This window comes from Myotis davidii, unplaced genomic scaffold (assembly GCF_000327345.1).
Source record: "Myotis davidii unplaced genomic scaffold, ASM32734v1 scaffold570, whole genome shotgun sequence".
Lineage (NCBI taxonomy): Eukaryota > Metazoa > Chordata > Mammalia > Chiroptera > Vespertilionidae > Myotis > Myotis davidii.
The window spans coordinates 4,764,890-4,783,296 of NW_006283631.1; the positions used below are offsets into that span (position 1 = coordinate 4,764,890).

Below are 18,407 nucleotides of genomic sequence, written 5' to 3' on the forward strand. Positions count from 1 at the left end.
AGAAGCAGCGAGCAGAGTGGTAAAAAGCCGCAAACAGGTGGGCAGTAAGGAGCGAGGGGTCCTGGACTGCGAGAGGGACGTCCAACTGCTGCCTTAGGCCTGCTCCCTGCAGGTGGACATCCTCTGAGCGGTCCTGGACTGTGAGAGGATGCAGGCCAGGCTGACCCCCCCTGCCCCATGCACGAACTTCATGCACCGGGCCTCTAGTATATTATAAAACATACAAATGTATTTATATAAATATATATGATATTTAAATATGCATGTACATATACAAAGAGATTTATTATAAGAAATTGGCTAAGATGGTTATGAAGGTTGAGAAGTCCCAAAATCTGCCATCTGTAAGCTGTAGTAGATTCAGTCCATGCAGAGCTGATGATACAAATTCTAGTCCAAAAGCAAGTAGGCTCAAGGCCTGATAAAAGAGGATATTTCAGTTCAATTCCAAAAGCCAGACAAGTCTGACATTACAGTTCAAAGCAGTCATGCAGAAGGAGTCCCCTCTTTTTGCCTTCCACTGATTGAAGGAGGACCACCCACCCACTCTGGGGAGGGCTACTTTACTAAATCCACTCACCCAAATATTAATCTCATCTCAAAACACCCTCAGGACACACCTAGAATAACATTTGACCAAATATCCAGGCACCCCATGGACCAGTCAAGTTGATACATAAAATTAATCATCACATGACCTTTTTCTTGTGAGCATTTTATCTGGAGGGAAGCACACACATCTGAGAGTGAGTGGTGCAGGGCAAATTCAGCCCCTTTCAAGCACCTCTAGGAGTAGCTGCCCACAGCGGTGTGTCACCTCCCATGGCATGAATCAGATGGGCCTCCTTCTCTTCACGCGAGACTATGTGGAGCAACTCAGAATGCAGGCAGATGCCTCTTTGTAATGACAGGAGTGACAGCCCTGCTGAGAAGGCTCTGAGCTGACCCAGCCCGGACTCCATGGAATGACAGTCCCTTGGTCTATGACCCGCTTTGGGGGCAATTCTCGTTGCTGGGCTGACCCCTATCTCCTCTCCCCACCTCCCTTCACGTGGCCTTCTCTGTTTCTGCACTGAAGTGCTGCTGAAGAAACCAAAGAACTGGGCTGGCTGGACCTCAGCCGTTCATGATTTCTGACCTCTGCTGGATCTTCACTATTACCCAGTGCACTTTTTGTCACTCTGTAGCAACTGATCCATCTATGCAGATATTCATTCAATAAATATTTTTGAGCACCTACTACTTTCCAGGTACTGTGATCTGCTAAAGGTACAATAGGAATGTAGAAAATGCAGAGGCTGTCTCTGCTCTCAAGGAGCATGCCATGTGGCAAACTCCACAGGCAGGTGTCCTAAACCTGGGCAAATATCTCAACCCTCTGAATATGCAGGTGGCCTTAAGGATATCCTTGGGTTCATCACTGTTAGAAGTTCCCAGGTCTTTATTCCCAGCTCTCTCTGGGTATCCGGAGCAGGTCACAGGCTCTCTGGTCACCACTCCCCAGCAATGCTCCCACTTCACTGAATCCTCCCTCCTCTCACTGCTTCCTCCTGGCCTTCAACCTGAGCTTTCAGCTCATCCACCACATGCCCAATCCAGGAACCCAAGCATCCTTCCCTGCTCAGGGAGACTCCTCATTCTGCACCCTGAGGCCACCAGGTTCTATTTATCCTTCCTCCTGAATAATCATCTCTGGTCCACCTTTAATATCCCTGCCTCAGTGTCTGCCTTGTCTCCAGTCTCAACCCCTCCCCCTCTGATGTAGCCTTTATATCGCTGCCAGAAAACAATTCTGATACATTTGATCACGTCCTACTCCTGATCCAAGTTTTGGAATGGTTTTTCACAGGCGAGAGCAGAGTTTTAAACTTTTTTTTTTTGGCAGAAGGATGCTTCCCCACCCCCCTTCAAAATTGTGTGATTACTTGGAACTACGATGCCTAATTTTCAAAGCCTCAGTTCAAAATGGAAAGTGAAGCACTAAAAAGAAATGAGCTATTAAGCCATGAAAAGATATGGAGGAAACTTAAATGCATATTACTAAGTGAAAGAAGCCAATATGTAAAGGCCACATACTGTATGATTCCAACTATCAGACATTCTGCAAAATGCATAACTATGAAGACAGTAAATGGATCAGTGGTTGCCGGAGGTTAGGAGGAAGGGAGAGATGAATAGGCATGAATACAGTGGATTTTTAGGGCAGGGAATATTTTGTATGATAATAAAATGGTGGACATATCACTATACATTTACCAAACCCATAGTACAACACCAAGAGTTACACATATAACTAATGTAAACTACAATCTTTAGGTGCGAATGGTGTGTCAATGTAAAATGGTAACCAATGTACCAACCACTCTGGTGTGGGATGTTGATAGTGGGGGAAGCTATGTGTATGTGGGAGAAGGGGAACTTTCTGTACTTTTTGTTCAGTTTTGCTCTAAAAATGGTAATTTATTACTTATTACATTAAAAATTTACTTTTGAAAAAAGTTTACATTTTTAAAAAAGAGCCACTTTGATGGAGGCTGTGGCAATGGAAGGAGGAGAGCGGAGAGAAGTGGAGCCTTGTCTGTCTCTCTTCCTCCAAGCGACCCTGAGACCTTGGGGTCCTAGGACTTGGAGGAACTTGAAAGACAAGAGCTGAATGCGTTAGCAAGGCTAACAAGGGCTCTAAACAAGGGCTCTCTCCATCAGGCCCAGCTTCTCTTCCAGTCTCATTTCTTAAGGTTCTGGAGCACCGTGCACTCATAATATTCTAGTGTTTCCCCAAGTACATCCTGCTCTGGTACTTGCTTGCATTGCTCCCTCTATCTTGAATTATTTGCCCTCTTTTTCTGCCTCCTTCTATGCTTGATAACTCCCTTCAAGTCTCAGCTCTGTAGCACCTTCCCTGAGCAGCTGTCCTAAATTCCCTGTGCTCGATTCATCCCAGACTCTCCACTATGGCACTGTCAGATGCACTGTCTGTGTTTGCATGCCTGATCCTACTACATTGGGAACAATCTGAAGCAGGGGCCTTGCTGCTTTCATCTTGGTATCCCCCATAACCAGCACAATGCCTGGTTTCCTACATGTTTGCTCAGAATGAATGAATGAATGAATGAGTACATAATTCTATTCTTCCTCTCTAAGAAGATGATCCCACCTCCCACTAGACTAGGGTGATTTTCAGTCACTCTTTGGTGGATTTACTCCTTCCCATCAGTGTATTATGAACCAGGCCAGCCACAGCAACCCACAGGTGGGTTTGGCCATTTAATTCTTTTTACCCCTTTCTCTTACTGACAGAGTTTGTTCCTTCAGATGTATTTTCAGTTCATCCTCGAGTTACTTTACCTGCCTGCTCTCATTTGCACATGCTCCTAGTTCATTGAAAGAAAGCTTGTCAGAGCTAGAAGTTCCCTTCCTGTCCTCTGATCGAGAAGAAAGTCAGAATTGTTAGCTTAAACTATGGCCTTTACAGTATTCCAATATGATTGTGTGATTACTTGGAACTATGATGCTTAATTTCCAAAGCCTCAGCTGAACATGGGCTGTGATTCTGCTGACATCCCAACTCCACAGCAGTAAACCTGGCTTCCCCTGGATGGGACAGCTGGGGTCTGCAGAGCCTGACTAATTATCTAAGGCAGGTGCATTTTTCCTTTCTCTGAAATTTTTTGTCTCCTCTGGCTTACAGAGGTAGCTCAGAGCAGTTCTTAAAGAATGCTTATTCAAGCTGTCAGGCTTTGTTAACCTGTTCTGAATGAAGCCAGTCAGCCCCCGAATTTCCTCGTTTCCTCCTGTTTTTCACGCAGTGTCTTATCACAAGTGTTCAGGCTCTCAGAGAAGCTCGAAGCTCAAGTCAGGACTTCTGCTCCTGAATCATCTGTTCCAAAGCTCACCGCCCCCCTCCCCACCCCCACACTCACACACATGGGGTTTTAAAACACTGCTCTCTGTCCTCCAGACATTCATTTCCATGTAGCACTTCATGGACACCTGCAATTTTTTAGTCTTAAGGGCCTTTGGTGGAATTTTCTATGTACTTTTGACTAAATTATTTTCTGCCCTAGAAACGAACTCTATGAGATAATTGGTCAATGATCTTTTACTATAGTTCTTAATTTGTATTTTCTTAAATTATCATATTTCATAATTTGTATTAATAGGGAGTTTCTTTCAATAATGAATAGTGAATAATTATTTACCATTAAGCACATTCTCATAAAACTAAGGTTAGATGATCCCTGATAGCGAGTCTCCTTTCAAACAGAAGTGAAAGGTAACAAGATCTGAGCTATAAATTAAGCAAATGTCAAGTTCCCTTGGACTTATAGTGAACAAAGTCCACCCTTAGATTCCAAATCAGATCATCAGAAAGAATCAGAAAAACTTAGACCTCAATCACCTTAATATCTTTGAAATACAATGAAAGGAGGCAGAATGAGTTGCCACTATCTTTTATTTATTCATTATCATCCCTTCCCTGGTCTCCACACTTCCATTCAATAGGAATCAAGAAATCTTCCTCTGAGCTTTCACATGTATATCACCTTGACCTCACAGTATTTAAGATAGATTATAAAAGTATCTAAAATCTAAAATACATAACAATACAGAAAAATCCATGAAGAAATTAGGCAAAGAGAAAATAAGGATAGAAAAAGTTCAGATAAGCTGCAGGTAAGTTGAGCACACAAACACTATGAGGTCCTTCCCATTTGCTAATTGGAAGTAACACTTGAGTCTTCTTCTAGGTGAGCATTAGTATCAGATTTCTTTCTGTTGGACGGGCCCCCCATAAGGCATCACGGACACCATGGCTTCTTGGGTCTGAGAGACAGAGGGCTGTGTTGGGCAGGAAAGGACCAGAAGGAGGAATGGGACAAGGCTGGCCACACAGTCCCTTCTCACCTTAGATGGGGTTCTGACTTGTACCCCAATCACTTTCTAGTATCTACCCCAATCTTCCACCTCCCAGCCCACCCTACATGATACCGTGAGTACTTACCAAGACCCAAGCAAGAAACTCTGAGTCCTGATTTCCCAAGATTCCTGGAACAAAAACAAAGCAACATGTGGTCACTGTTTCCTCAGGGGCACTGTGTACATTTAACCATGAAGATTCTATCTCACTTTGATGACATGGTGCTTGACTAGAGTTGTGGTAGAGACAGAGCCCCAGGCACAGGCTGTGGCCTTGGGGAGACCAGACCCTCTTGTTCATCTCCATTTGGGCACTAGGGGCTTAGAAGGTGCCCAGGCTCAGCACAAGAACAAGTGTCCCCAGCAAACACAGCTTTTTAGCCCCAAAGGATAGTTTTATTAATTTGCTTACAAATTGTCTTTCTCTCTCATTCTATAATCTGAGTCCCTTGAGGACAAGATCTATATCTTATTCATTAACCAACCAGTCATTCATTATTTATTCGTTATTCATCAGTAGAGCCTGATGCCAGTGGACCCTTAATATATATTTGTTGGTTGAGTAACTGACAGCCTAATCTCTAAAGCAGAGTATTATCACTAGTGGATGGAGATTATTAAAAAGAACAAATATAAAATCCTTCAGGCTACTTAAACTAAATTATATTATTTTTTAATAAAGTGCTACATAAAATTGGTACAAGAAGGCAAGGCAGTCCTTTTTAAAATTGTTATTCCCCCCCCCCCATTAACACCTTTGCTTTTCAACCCTGAAAATGTACCATAGAAAGGAAATATATTTCCACTCTCCAAGCAGGGACTCTAGACTTTATTGGAAGGCGTGTCCATGGAGTTCCAGACCAAACCCATCATCTAATAGAAAACAAATTCTCAGAGAGAGGATGCCTCATAGAATTTTGTAGGGGTCCAATGTGAGGAGGTGAGGCTTAAATAATTGAAACTTGGCAGAAAATTGCATTCTTTTTTGTTGTTTAAATTTCATTTTCCAATTACAGTTTATATTCAGTATTATTTTGTTATCAGTTTCAGGTATACAACATAGTGTTTACACAATCATATAATTTACAAAGTGATGCCCCTTATATTTTCAAGTACCCACATCCCTTATATTCTGACCAGATGCCCTTATGAGAACACGTTCCCTCCCACCCCAAACAAAACAGCACCCACAAACTTATCCAACTGCAGCACCGCTTAGCTCCTCCAGGTCCTCCCTGGATCAGTTAGTACTTTGTGCTCTCATTTTTGCATCACTTTCTTTCCTCTACTTGTTATTATTGTTTATAAAATCACCTAAGCAACACATTTAATTTGATAGCAGAATCCAAAGTGCATTGTATTGCAGAGTTGAAAGACCCTGCTTTCTATTCCATTTCCCCATCTAGCTACATAATCTTGGAAAAGTCACTTCCTTCCTACGGGGTTTAAGTTCTTCATTAGCAGAATGGGATATTAAGACTGTGTCATTCATCCAGCATCACCGTTATGGGCCTGTGACATGACAACATCTGCTAAAGTGTTGTACAGTAAACAACAGCAAGCCACAATTAGTTTTGGTGCTTTCTGCCTCTGCTCACCCTTCACAGACATAGTGCTGAATTTTCCAGTACGAACTGGATATGTCCACCTGGAAGGAAATTCTTGCGTAAAGGGGGGTGTGAAAAATATTTTGAATTACTGTACTAAGAGAAAAATAATCAGACCTCTCCATGAAAATAATTTTAAGAAATTGTTATTTTATCTATTTTATTTATTTTTAAATTACACTTGTACATCAAAAACATATTATTCTTTTAGTAGTTTCTCAGAAAACTACAGGCTGTGCAACCAGAAGATCTTTCTTTTAGTCTAAAAGACTATTGATTTTAAGAACGGAAATTAAGAGCAAAAGCTATATAGTGGGGAGAATAAAAAAAGACAACAAAAGCATATACATAAATGTGGTTAAGAGTCTTCCAGGCAGACTTATTTAACGCTGATGAGTCAGAAAAGATTTATGGAGAGGTGAGCACATTCCAGGTCATGTCCAGGTCATGGGGATACAGGGAGAAAGCAGGCCCAGGGTCTTTGGGGGTACATGGGAAGGTGACTACTGTATCAGGCTTGTATTTGCATACCTATGTGCATGTAATGTGGGGGGGGGGTCTAGGTAAGGATTTTTTTTTTGTTTTAAGATCATTCAATGATTCTGAGAATAACAGGAAGGAGGGACGTGGTACAGAAAAATATGCAGAGCACGACGTTTTTATCACAAACTCAAATAGGGCAAGGTTATGTCACTGGGCACTGAAGGCGGGGAGACCTGCCCTATGACAGTGACTTAGGAAGATAATGATACTCTGCTGTGGGGTTGGAGGACCAAGTTGAGAAAGTTGAGAATCGTCAGCAAAAACAAACTGCAAAGTAGCAAGTACTAAACGTGGCCCATTTTTGCCACTGCTGCTTAAACGCCCAGGCCAGCTTTTCTGGAATGAAAGTCTTAGCAGATTTTGCACCGTAAGAAAAGTTCAGGTGTGGTGGTGATAGGTTCTGCACTGAGCCACGATGTTTTTATTTCCTTTAAGTCTTTTAAAAAATATCTTCACCCTCTAGAGCAGCGGTTCTCAGCCAGTGGGTCGCGACCCCTTTGGCGGCCGAATGACCCTTTCACAGGGATCGCCTAAGACCATCCTGCATATCAGATATTTACATTATGATTCACAACAGTAGCAATATTACAGTTATGAAGTAGCAACGAAAATAATTTTATGATTGGGTCACAACATGAGGAACTGTATTTAAAGGGCCAGAAGGTTGAGAACCACTGCTTTAGAGGGAATGGTTACCATGTTCAGGTGGTTGTTTTTAAAATGAAAGGCATTTTCTGTGTACAAGCCATACGACTTCGTCCATTGACCCGAGTTTGTCCAGGGCTGCATATTTTTGTGAGACTCTTATCTCATAAAGCACTCTCAACACATGACGATGCCTCTCACTCTGCAGATGGACAGGGTAGGAGGAATTAGCTCCCTCCAATTCACGGCATGGAATTCCAACACAATTTCCACAATTCCAAATGGCGCATCTGTATCCTCCTGCCTGGGTTTAGGTCTGTGCAGTACTAACTGGAGATGTGGCAATTGTCCAGCTATGCTGATCTACTTCAGCTCTGCTGGACAATAGGACGCACATACTGGATGCATTTGAGCTAATGAGTACAACGTATATCATCCCAAAGCTTGTTTGTGTGGCCAAGTTTACACATCATGCTGGGCTATAACAGATGCCCGGGAACCTTCATTATCTCATCCATATGGAATTTTTGTGAACACTTGATGATCTTGGTGTGACACTGCACAACAAATAGCTTTATAGGCTTTTATTTTATTTCTTAATTCCTCAGCATTTGCACAATTGAGTCTGCATAAAAATGCACATCAAATTTCTAGCCAGATTGAATTCCTTTCTCATTTAATTCAAAATACTAGTTTCAGTGCATGGGGTTAAATATTTTATTCGTGTCAGATAGACCAGAAGGAAGCCTCAGTGTGTTCATTTTTAGTATCTGTTCCTGTTTAACTCAAAATAAAAGCTCCTCTTTCCCAGGTGAACCTGAGCTGCTCTGCTGCTAATATTAGAAATGGATGACATCAGTGTGGGGGCATGGGACACTGAGCTTTGTGAGTCAAATTTTGGAAATCCTCAGTCTTAAATCAAAACTTCAGGGAAGAGTTGCCTGGAGGAGGGATAGGGATATCGCTTCTGAGAACTCAGCGGTGGTATTTCTCCTTTCTTTCTGAAGCCAGGACTATCACTTAGTCAGTGAAGACTTGGCTAAACTTATTTTATGACAATGGCAGAGGCATTAACTATAATACGTGGTGTTGTTTTGTGGGGCATCCATCAGCCTCTCTTTGATTTTAAGGCAATAATGGAGCACTGAGAACTGAAACGAAGCATCACTTAGGCACAGCATCGCAAGCCATTCTCATGCTCGCCATTCCTTTACAAATCACAGATTCTAACAGCAGAAGATTAGCAGCCCAAATGTGTTGTTTTAAATTGACTGCTTCTAAATACTTGCATTTTAGACATTATTCACAGTTGTAAGTGGCTCGAGAAAGAAGTGTAGCTAGGTAAAATAGGCACCTTGCATTTTATTTAAGGTTGACACAACAGGGACGACTCAAAGCCCATGTAAGGGGTTCCGGTGGCCATGCCAGGCTGGCAGAAATAAGTTTCGATTTGACCTGCTTTCATGTGCTCAAATCATTACATCCTCTGTTGTCTCACTATTTAAACACCTTTCTAGCCCTCTAACTCACACGCTGCTCTCATGGGGTGCCTCATCTGGAAGTTACTAGTCAAACCTGAGGTACAGGAAATTTTTTTAAAAAAAGAAATGTACATTTAACCTTTCCTTTAGAATCCAGAGCACGGGAATATTCATTTGTTAGTCACCTGCTTTTGATGGTTGCCTAAGAACATACATTTTGATCGCCATGAAGGTGATTTCAAACTGTAATATGCTTTCTTATGAAGGCACCATTCATCACCGTTGATAAGTGAATAATGATTCATTTGGAAACCAAAAAGCCAAGCATTTTGGTGACAGGCACTGACAAATAGCACAGTGGAACTTTCTTTCTTTCTTAACTTCTATTCAAGTGGCACCATGATTCTTTTAGATTCTTTGAGTTATAGGTTTAAGTCATGTGTCAGTTGTGAATTCCAAGAAATGATGTAAATTCTTATTTTTTGAACATATACAATCACCTGTCGATCTGTATCATTCTAGAAAAGTCTGGAGAAGTATGGCAAAAAGGAGACTTCCACTTGATGAATTAATTCAGTAGAGATGTACCAAGTTTCAACCATACACAAAGCCTGTGTTAGGGTATTGGAGTGGGCTAAATAGCAGATAGTTGCTGCTCTCATGGAGCTTACACCAAAGAAAGGGAAATGACATGATGTTACAGAGTGAGCTTTTTATTTATTATAATCCTAATTTAGAGGACAGTGAGCCCTAAGTGTACAATTGGGATGTCGGGGAAGCTGACATTGGCTGGATGGTTACAAAAAGCTTCTCTAGCAGCATGTAATCTGAGAACCAATGAAGGAGTAGGAGGTTACTTAATGAAAGGAGTACGGATCAGCATGATGAGCTGAGCAAACAGGATGTGCAAAGATTCAGAGTTTGGAAGAAGCATGAGTAATTGAAGAAGTGAAAGAGTATAGGGCAGTGGAAGAGTAGAGTGCAGAGTGACTCCAAATGAATCTGGGGGAGTGACAGGAAGTGCATCAAACAGGGCCTTACTGATTAGTTAATGCTACCAATTTTGGTCTTCCTATGAAGAAGTAATGGAAAACTACTGGGGAAAAAACACACAGCAAAAATAGGTTAAAGGGATGCAAGAAGGGGAGGAAGGAGGTTTCTTTGGAAATCCTGATGAGAAATAATGATACTCTAAAATCGGATTTAGTGGACATAGGCGAATGGGGAAGATTCCAGATATTCTGACCCATTAAAATCTATAAGACTTTGTGTTTGTTTGAAAATGAGGCTGAAAGAAAAGATGCAGTAATGGGTCATTCTCAGATTTTTGAGTTGGGCAGCTGGGTGAAGAGGGGTACATTTCACTAGATTAGGGTTCATTTGAGAAACAGAGGTTTTTGACTCATCTTTGGGCATGTGGGAAAACATGCATTAATATTCTAGCTAGTTGCCTGGAACTCAGAGTGGGGAGAGGCATTTTTAGGTATCTAGGGTAACAGGTGCCATGGGCTTGGGTCAACTGCCAAAGGAGACCATATTCAGTTGGAGAAGAAGGTCACAAACCTAGCCTTGAGGAGCTCCAACATCTTAGGTGGCAGCAGGCAGCTGCAAAGGACGGAGTGGTAGAGATGCAGAAGGACACCAGGAAAGTGTCAGTGTAGAAGCCAAGGTGGAGATGGTTTCAACAGGGTGGAGAGGTCCAGTGCTGGGAGGGCAGAGAAGTGCCCTTACTGTTCAGCAGCATGGGACTGCTGTTGACTTCTGTAGCAGTCACTTCAGTGGTGCTGTGGATGGGAGTGCGGCTGGGTTGACTGAGGAGAGCGGAGGTACGGAAACGATGCTTGTGTGTGACCTTGCGCAGGTTACCTAGCCTTTGTAAGCCTCTTTACTCATTCATAAATGGAAATATTAATAGCCCACATTTAGTTTTGAGATTGAGAAAATATAAATGCAGCACCAGTCCCAGCACATTTCAGTGTTCAATAAGTGCTCCTTGCTTTTGCCCTTCCTTATTTCCTACGAAAAGTAGTACCTCAAACATTGAATTCAGGTACTGAAGCTGGTAAGAGACCCACAACCCTGATCTCATGATTTACTTTGTGAATTCGTGCTTAGACATCGCAACCATCCTAAATTTATAACATGTGCACTGTGAGTAATTTTGCTGGAATCATTAGAAAAGTAGTAACTAGGAGATAAAGATAGATAAGGGAAGCAAAGGAGAAGGTGGCAATTTGTTGGCAAAGTTTGGAGAAGTCCTGTGGGTTTGAGGAATTTAGAATAGTTCTTTTGGAATCACCAGGAAGGGAAAAATGGAGATGGGACATGATGCTGTGTGGGTGGGGTTATCCAAACTTATGAGTTCTGCATGGGTGGGGTGGGGATTGAGAAATACTCGTCCAGGTCTAGTTATTGATTCTGCTTTTTCTGTCTCAAGTATCCAAAGCATCATAATAGCTGGAAATCAATAACTCAGTCTTAAATCAGAAGAATCTAGAATCTTTAACTCCAGGGTATATAAGTTTGGGAGACGGGGGCGGGTCATGAACTTGGGATAGAAAAAAATACATTTTTATTTTTCACCAATTTAACTAAAATTTAGCATTTCTTCAAGTATGACCATAGGCAAGAAGTATTTACATTACCCATGATTTTGCTACCAATCAATTACAGGTCATTTTCTGTTCCAGTTGCTTCAGAGATCAGAAAGTTATTAGCACTCACCATTCAGCCTCATTACCATTTGGAAACCATAGTATTCTACTTGCTCCCAGAGCTTATTATTTAATATATTAACAACAAGTGCATGTCTTATGGGGTTGCAAATTTGGATTATAAATACTTTGAACTGTATTTCAATTGAATGGACTCCCGTGTATTTTGTTGTGTATTTAAAAGCTCTTTTTCTGAATAGTCTGTAGGCTTCAATGAATTGCTAGAGGGGTCTGTGCATGAAGAATCTTGGATGCAGATGAAAGATAAAGATTGTTTTAAAAATGCCTCTTGGGGCATCCATCTGCCACAATACAACATGAGTTTACAAGGATCTTTTTCAAATGGAAGGGGAGAAAACCCTAAAACATATTTAAAAGCAATATTAAATATGCAATCCCCCACTCCTACTATTTAAAATGTGTATAATGTAAACTATAGTGTTGGCGCTTACTATCCTGACTTATTTGTTTAATTTTAGTAAATTAAAAAGTATTTCTTAAGCCCTGCTGGATTTAATTCCAAACTCAGGCCCAGTGCTTGTGTTATCTCTGCTTGTATATAAGCCCTTGACTCTAAGTTCACCCATTACAGGGCCTCATCCACCCACCTGCAGGGGGGGCTGCCTGCTTACCCTCTGGGGCAGAGGTGAGAGCACAGGATTTGCCCACCCCAAGGCTCTGGGGTCTTAGCAAAAAGTGGCTTGCCTCATGCACAATATTTTATAACATTTCACTTTAATGTAATTCATTTATTCAACCATTTCATATTCCATGGAATATATTTGTGTTTGTTTGAATAGAAAATAATGTTTCCTTCTTAAATCTTCAAGCAAGTTTGTTATCTTAGAGAAGTGCCATTTGGCTCCATGGCCTAACTGGGTGCCCCTGGGCACCTGCTGCTGCCCCCATTTGAGAGGCCTGCCTGTCAATGATTGCCTGTCATTTAGACTACTTAGTGGAAAGCATTTCAGACCTTTTTTCTTACATCAGTTTGGAGGGATTTGAAGGTATAATCAAGCGGGAAAGCACTGAAACACTGACAGAAATGGAAGTGGGGGTAAAGGTGGGGTAGAGGAAGCAAGTCTCCAAAGGGAAGAATACACTTTGCCCCCTTCCTAATTGTGCCCAGGGTCACCCCTCTCTTCACAACAGAATGATCACCGTCCTACATAAATATCATGTGCACACCTGCTGAAGCAAAGGCCGAGCCTTCCCTGGCATCCACACTGTCATGAGAGCTATGATTAGTTTCCACTGTAATGAGATGTGCAGTTTTCAAAGGCAAACGAAACAAACAAAAAAGCATCGGAAGGAGAGTTCATGCTCCACATCTTTTCAATTTCACTTACTGTGGGGGAGTTTCTTTCTCCTTAGAAAGCAAAGTCAGCAGCGCAATGCAGGCTGAGGCATGAGTCTGAGTGAAAGGCAGGTTGTTGTTTAAATATCCACTTAATCAAAAGCAAATGCTTTCAGCCATAATACATTAGTTTGCCTTCCACTTTCCTTGACAGAGGAACAGAAAATTCATGCCTATTTTCTCTGTGTGTCCATAGCCTTTAGATCTGCTGTCAGAGTGCCATACATCATGGGGCATGTTATTCACATTGTGTATGAGGTTTTCTCCTTTCAGAGTGAGATCTGTGAGGGCAGGCACCGAGACATCTGCTTAGTACAGTGAGAGGTGCATAGTAGATGTTCAATGATGCTCACAGTGGATGCTCTAATGCTATCATCTTGCTGTGGTTAAAGACCGCATTGCTCCTCACTTGTTCCCCTCTGTTGGCTCAGAAGGCTCTATGGTTTGTTGGAAATCACGGGCCAGCACAGTGCAGTGCTGAAGTACAAATAATGCAGAAGTGCTTCTACCCTTCACTATCAGTGAAACCTGGGGAAAGTTACTGAACCTCTCTGTGCCCCATCTGTTACTGGGGTAATAATAGAAACTACCTCAGAGGCTGATTGTGAGGAAAAATGCATGTAAGATAGTACTCGGCACATGGTAAATACTCTCTAAGTGCAAGCTGTTAACAGGCAGACACAGGTTTGGATCCAAGTTTTGCTATCTCTTGGTTGCCGTGGGAATCTCATTCACCACATACAGGTTCCCTCTTCCGTAAAATGAGTTTCTACACTCTCCATGAGAGAAGGAACACAGGAAACATTGTGGCCTTTGACTCCTCTCAACCAATGGAGGTGTTAGGGCAGCTCCTTCTTCTAATTTTACAAGAGGCTGGAACTTGGGAACCTGCTTAGCAGGATGCATTCTAACCCTGCTCATACCCTTCTTCTTCTTCCCTGCCTTTCCAGCTAACTGTGTCTCTGTTTCAACAGGAGGGCCAATGCCAGGCCTCTAGTATTTAAAGACTCAGAGCCTTGGTCAGAGATGAGAGGGGGGATCATGACCAAGGTCTACTTCTATGTTTAGATCTTACCCTTTAGTTCCAGCCAGCCCACCTTCAGGTCACCTCATCTGAATCTTCAGTGCACACACCCCTCAAATTTGGAATACCAAGCTGTGGCTCCCCCTGCTCCCCTTCCTCCAAAAATACATTTTAATTCCCAAAGATTTGTTTCCCTCTTCTTTGGCCTCTACAATCAGCAAATCTTGAAGAGCCTACTTCTGCACATCCCTGACCCCATCCTGGCTTCTTCACAGCCACTACTGGGTCAGACTTTTGTGATGAATGGTTTTTACCTGTTCTTCTGCTTCTAGATTCTCTCCTGTTCTTTCTCTGTGTATCTAACCCACCTCATCACCTTAATTGTATGTAGTAACTATTGGTCATGTCTTACTATCTTTCCACAACTGCAAAGTACTTGATGGTAGGATCCAAGCCTGGCTTATATTTGACTTCCTCATAACAATCTGACCATGAGGTACAAATAAACATTTCATTGACTAAATTGAATGCTCAAATGAGTAAGTCTGAGAAGCCTTTCTTACCTCCTTGATGTAAACTTCCAGAGTTAGATATTATTTTACTCTTAATTCTTTTGTGTTTAGATTGACTATTAAGATTTAATTGTCCTATTCAACATCATAGTATAATAAGGCATTACAAAATCAAAGGCATGCAGATTTTAAAAAGGAACAAATAAAATGGTCTCTTACTGCAGACAGCATGATTGTCTATCTAAAAAAATTCCAACGATTTATGAAAAAGCTCCTAGAACTAATAAGCTAATTTAGTCCAGTTGAATGATATAAGGTCAATATATAAAAGTTAATTGTATTTCTAGCAATGAACAATTGGCATTTGGAATTCAAAAGAATAATATTATTTATAGTAGCACCCTAAAAATAAAATAGTTATTATTTTAAAATCTATCCAAATCTGGGCACTGTCTGTATGCTAAAAATTACAAAGCATTGAAGAAAAAATGAAAGAGGACCTAATAAGTGGAGAGAGATACTGTGTTCATGGATTGTAAGACTCAACATTGTTAAGATGTCAATTCCTCTCAATTTTATCTGTGGAGTAAATATAATCCCAATTCAAATCCTAGCAATGTTTCATAAATATCAGGGTGATTCTCAAATTTACATGGCAAGATGTAGGAACTGGAATACCCAAAACAATTTCAGAAAGAAGAACAAAATTATAATGACCCTACCTGATGAATCACACTACCTGACTTCAAGATTTAATATAAAGTGAAAGTAATCAAGTCAGTGTGGTATTGTCAAAAGGAATGAACCACATATAAATGGAACAGAATAGAAGCTAAGTGGAACAGAATAGACACTAAGTGGAACAAAACAGACAAGCCAGAAATAATGCCCCCACACAAGTGCAGTCAACTGATTTTTTAATAAAGGTGCAAAGACAATCCAATAAAAAAATAGTCTTTTTAAGAAATGATGCTGGAACAAATGGGGCAATTGTCTCTATATATAAAAAATAAACTTTGATAAAAATCCATACTTCATATAAAAATTAACTAAAATGGATCATAGATCTAAATGTAAAATTTAAAACTTCAAAACTTATGGGGAAAAAATAGGAGGAAATCTGTGAGACTTTAGGTTTGGTAGGAAGCTTTAGAAATAGTACCAAAAAGCTGATCCATAAAAAATTGTACTTCCTAAAAATTTAAAACTTTGTTCTGCGAAAGATACTGTTAGGAGAATGAAAAGACAAGCTACAGATTGGAAGAAAATACCTGCAAAAACAAAACAGTAAAAGATGGCCAAAGTACTGAACAGACAGTTCACCAAAGAAAATAGTTGGAGGGCAAATGAGCCACATGAAAAAATGCTCAACATCATTAGACATAAGGGAAAAACAAATTAAAACTATGATGAGATAGCACTACACACTTATTAGAATGGATAAGATTAAAAACAAAACCACAACCAAACACAATGCCAAGTACTGGCAAAGACGCAGGGCAAATGAGATTTCATATATTGCTGGTGGAAATGCAAAATTGTACAGCCCACTTTAGAAAACACTTAACAATTTCTTATAAAGTTAAACATACCCATACCATGTGACTCAACAATTCCACTTCTAGGGATTTACCAAAGTGAACTGAAAAGTTATGTTCACACAAACCAGTATATGCAGCTTTACTTGTAATCACCCAAAACTGGAAACCACCTAGATGCCCGCATTATTCTAGGTGCTTTCACACATAATTCATGCATATAAAGGCCAACCGTCTTTCTAAGTAGACACTTTTGTGCTCATTTTATTCATGAGAAAGTGGAGGCTGAGAGAGGTTAAGTAACAGGCCAAGATCCCACCCATCCAGCACATGGCAGGCAGAAGTGGAATTCTTTCTGCGGTGGAAGTATGTGCTCCTTCCACTGTCCCGTGCTGCCTTCACATGGCCTGCCTATCTGAAATGAGTCAACATTTAGCTATTTTAAGAGAGACAGGCAGGGAGAGGGTCTCTACCTGGCTTGGGCACACTTTGGAGGCCTAGAGATGAGAGAAAACGAATTTCTGTGGCTCTTGCTAGGCATCCAAATCCTCTTGCTGTCTTTTATGGACGCCCCCCTCCACGCCCACCCCTAGCTGCAGCTTTCCACAGTCTCTCTGTGATTGATGCCATGGCAGCAGTGGGAGGTGGTGAACTGCCAGTCATCTCACTCCTCTCCTAAGCAGCCTTCTTACAGAAACCACAGGGGGGAAAGTAGGCAGAAGGAAATGTACAGTTCACATTGTTTAAAATACACAGAACTGGATTGCATCATTTTTTTTGCTCTTTTGAAAAAAGGAAAAAAATGAAGTCATTTGCGCTATCTGCTGATTGGCGATAGGATGACCAATGGGGCCTTGACAGACCATGTTCACTGCATGCCATAGGGGTGTGGGGTTAAGGGTTTGGAAAGGGGAATGGAAAGTTTGAAAGAGCTGAGGTAGCTTTCCATGGAAAAGAAGGTTGGGTCAGGAGAGATTTTTGGTGTAATTCAATCCAACAAACACTTTGGAGCTACTGTGGGCAAGGAGTTAGGACATAAATATATCATTCTACAAAGTTGATTACAGATTCACTCAGTGCGTGTTTATGAGCACCAGCTGTTGAGGCAGGCACTGTTTTAGGTTCTAGGACTACATGAAATTCCTGACCTCAGGAAGCTTACATCCTAGCAGGCTGGCTCACAGTAAACAAGCAGACACAGAAATAGCTTCAGCAAATGCGAGATGCTCTGAAAGTATGAAGCTGGAAGATGGTACAGATGAGGTGATCAGCAACAGCCCCTCTGAAGGGGTGATATCTGAGCAGGGACCTGAGCATGGGAAGGAGCGGCCTCGGAAAGATCTCGCGGAGGAAAGTTTAGGCAGAGAGATAAGCAAGGCCTGGAGGTGAGACAAGCTTGAGGAGCAGAGAGGAGGTGAGTGTGCTGGAGGCCCCTGTGAGGAGGGGAACAGTACAAGGTGAGGTGAGACAGAAAGATGGGAGCCAGGATTTACCAGGCTGCTGACAACCAGCTCAACTGCTCTTCTCCTAGGCAGAACTGTACAACCCTGGGGGCACATACGTCTCTTTCCCAACTCTAAGTCTCAGTGTTCCTGTTTCAGGTTCCTGTTTCTCCTTTCTGTTCACCTTTCCTTTTCTAACGGTATTCTCTCTTGCTCCCTCTGGTCTCGAGTGGCTCTAGTTCTCAGGCTCCATCTCTTTCCCCTTCTTCAAATTCTGTTCTCAAGAAAGTCAGAACAACTCATTCTCACTAAGGTGGAGATGGCCAACATGACCTAGTGTTGCCTGGCATGGAGAAGGGGGAATTAACATGCTATGACTCCCAGGAATCAGGGAGAATGGCCCTTTGCATGTGCATCTGCTGGGAATGCTTTTCTTACACATTTTCACTCAAGACCCGGAAGCACCCCCACGAAGACCTACTTACTTCTTCTACTGACTGCATTATTGGGTTCAGCCAATGGCTACTGATGTTACCAGACTCTTGCATATACATACAGACAGTCTTCCTTTCTTTCTCTTTCTTTTCTTTCTTTCTTTCCTCCCTTCCTCCCTCCGTCCTTCCCTCC

General features: G+C 41.7%; 1 protein-coding gene across 1 annotated transcript in view; it reads right to left on the reverse strand.

Annotated features, from left to right (window-relative positions):
- The window catches only part of KCNAB1 (potassium voltage-gated channel subfamily A member regulatory beta subunit 1), a 207,330-nt gene that overhangs the window by 93,157 nt on the left and 95,766 nt on the right, over positions 1-18,407 (reverse strand). Inside the window, exon 2 of the mRNA XM_015565400.1 lies at positions 5,003-5,046. Coding sequence (XP_015420886.1) covers positions 5,003-5,046 — 44 coding nt within the window. The remainder of the gene's footprint in view (positions 1-5,002; positions 5,047-18,407) is intronic.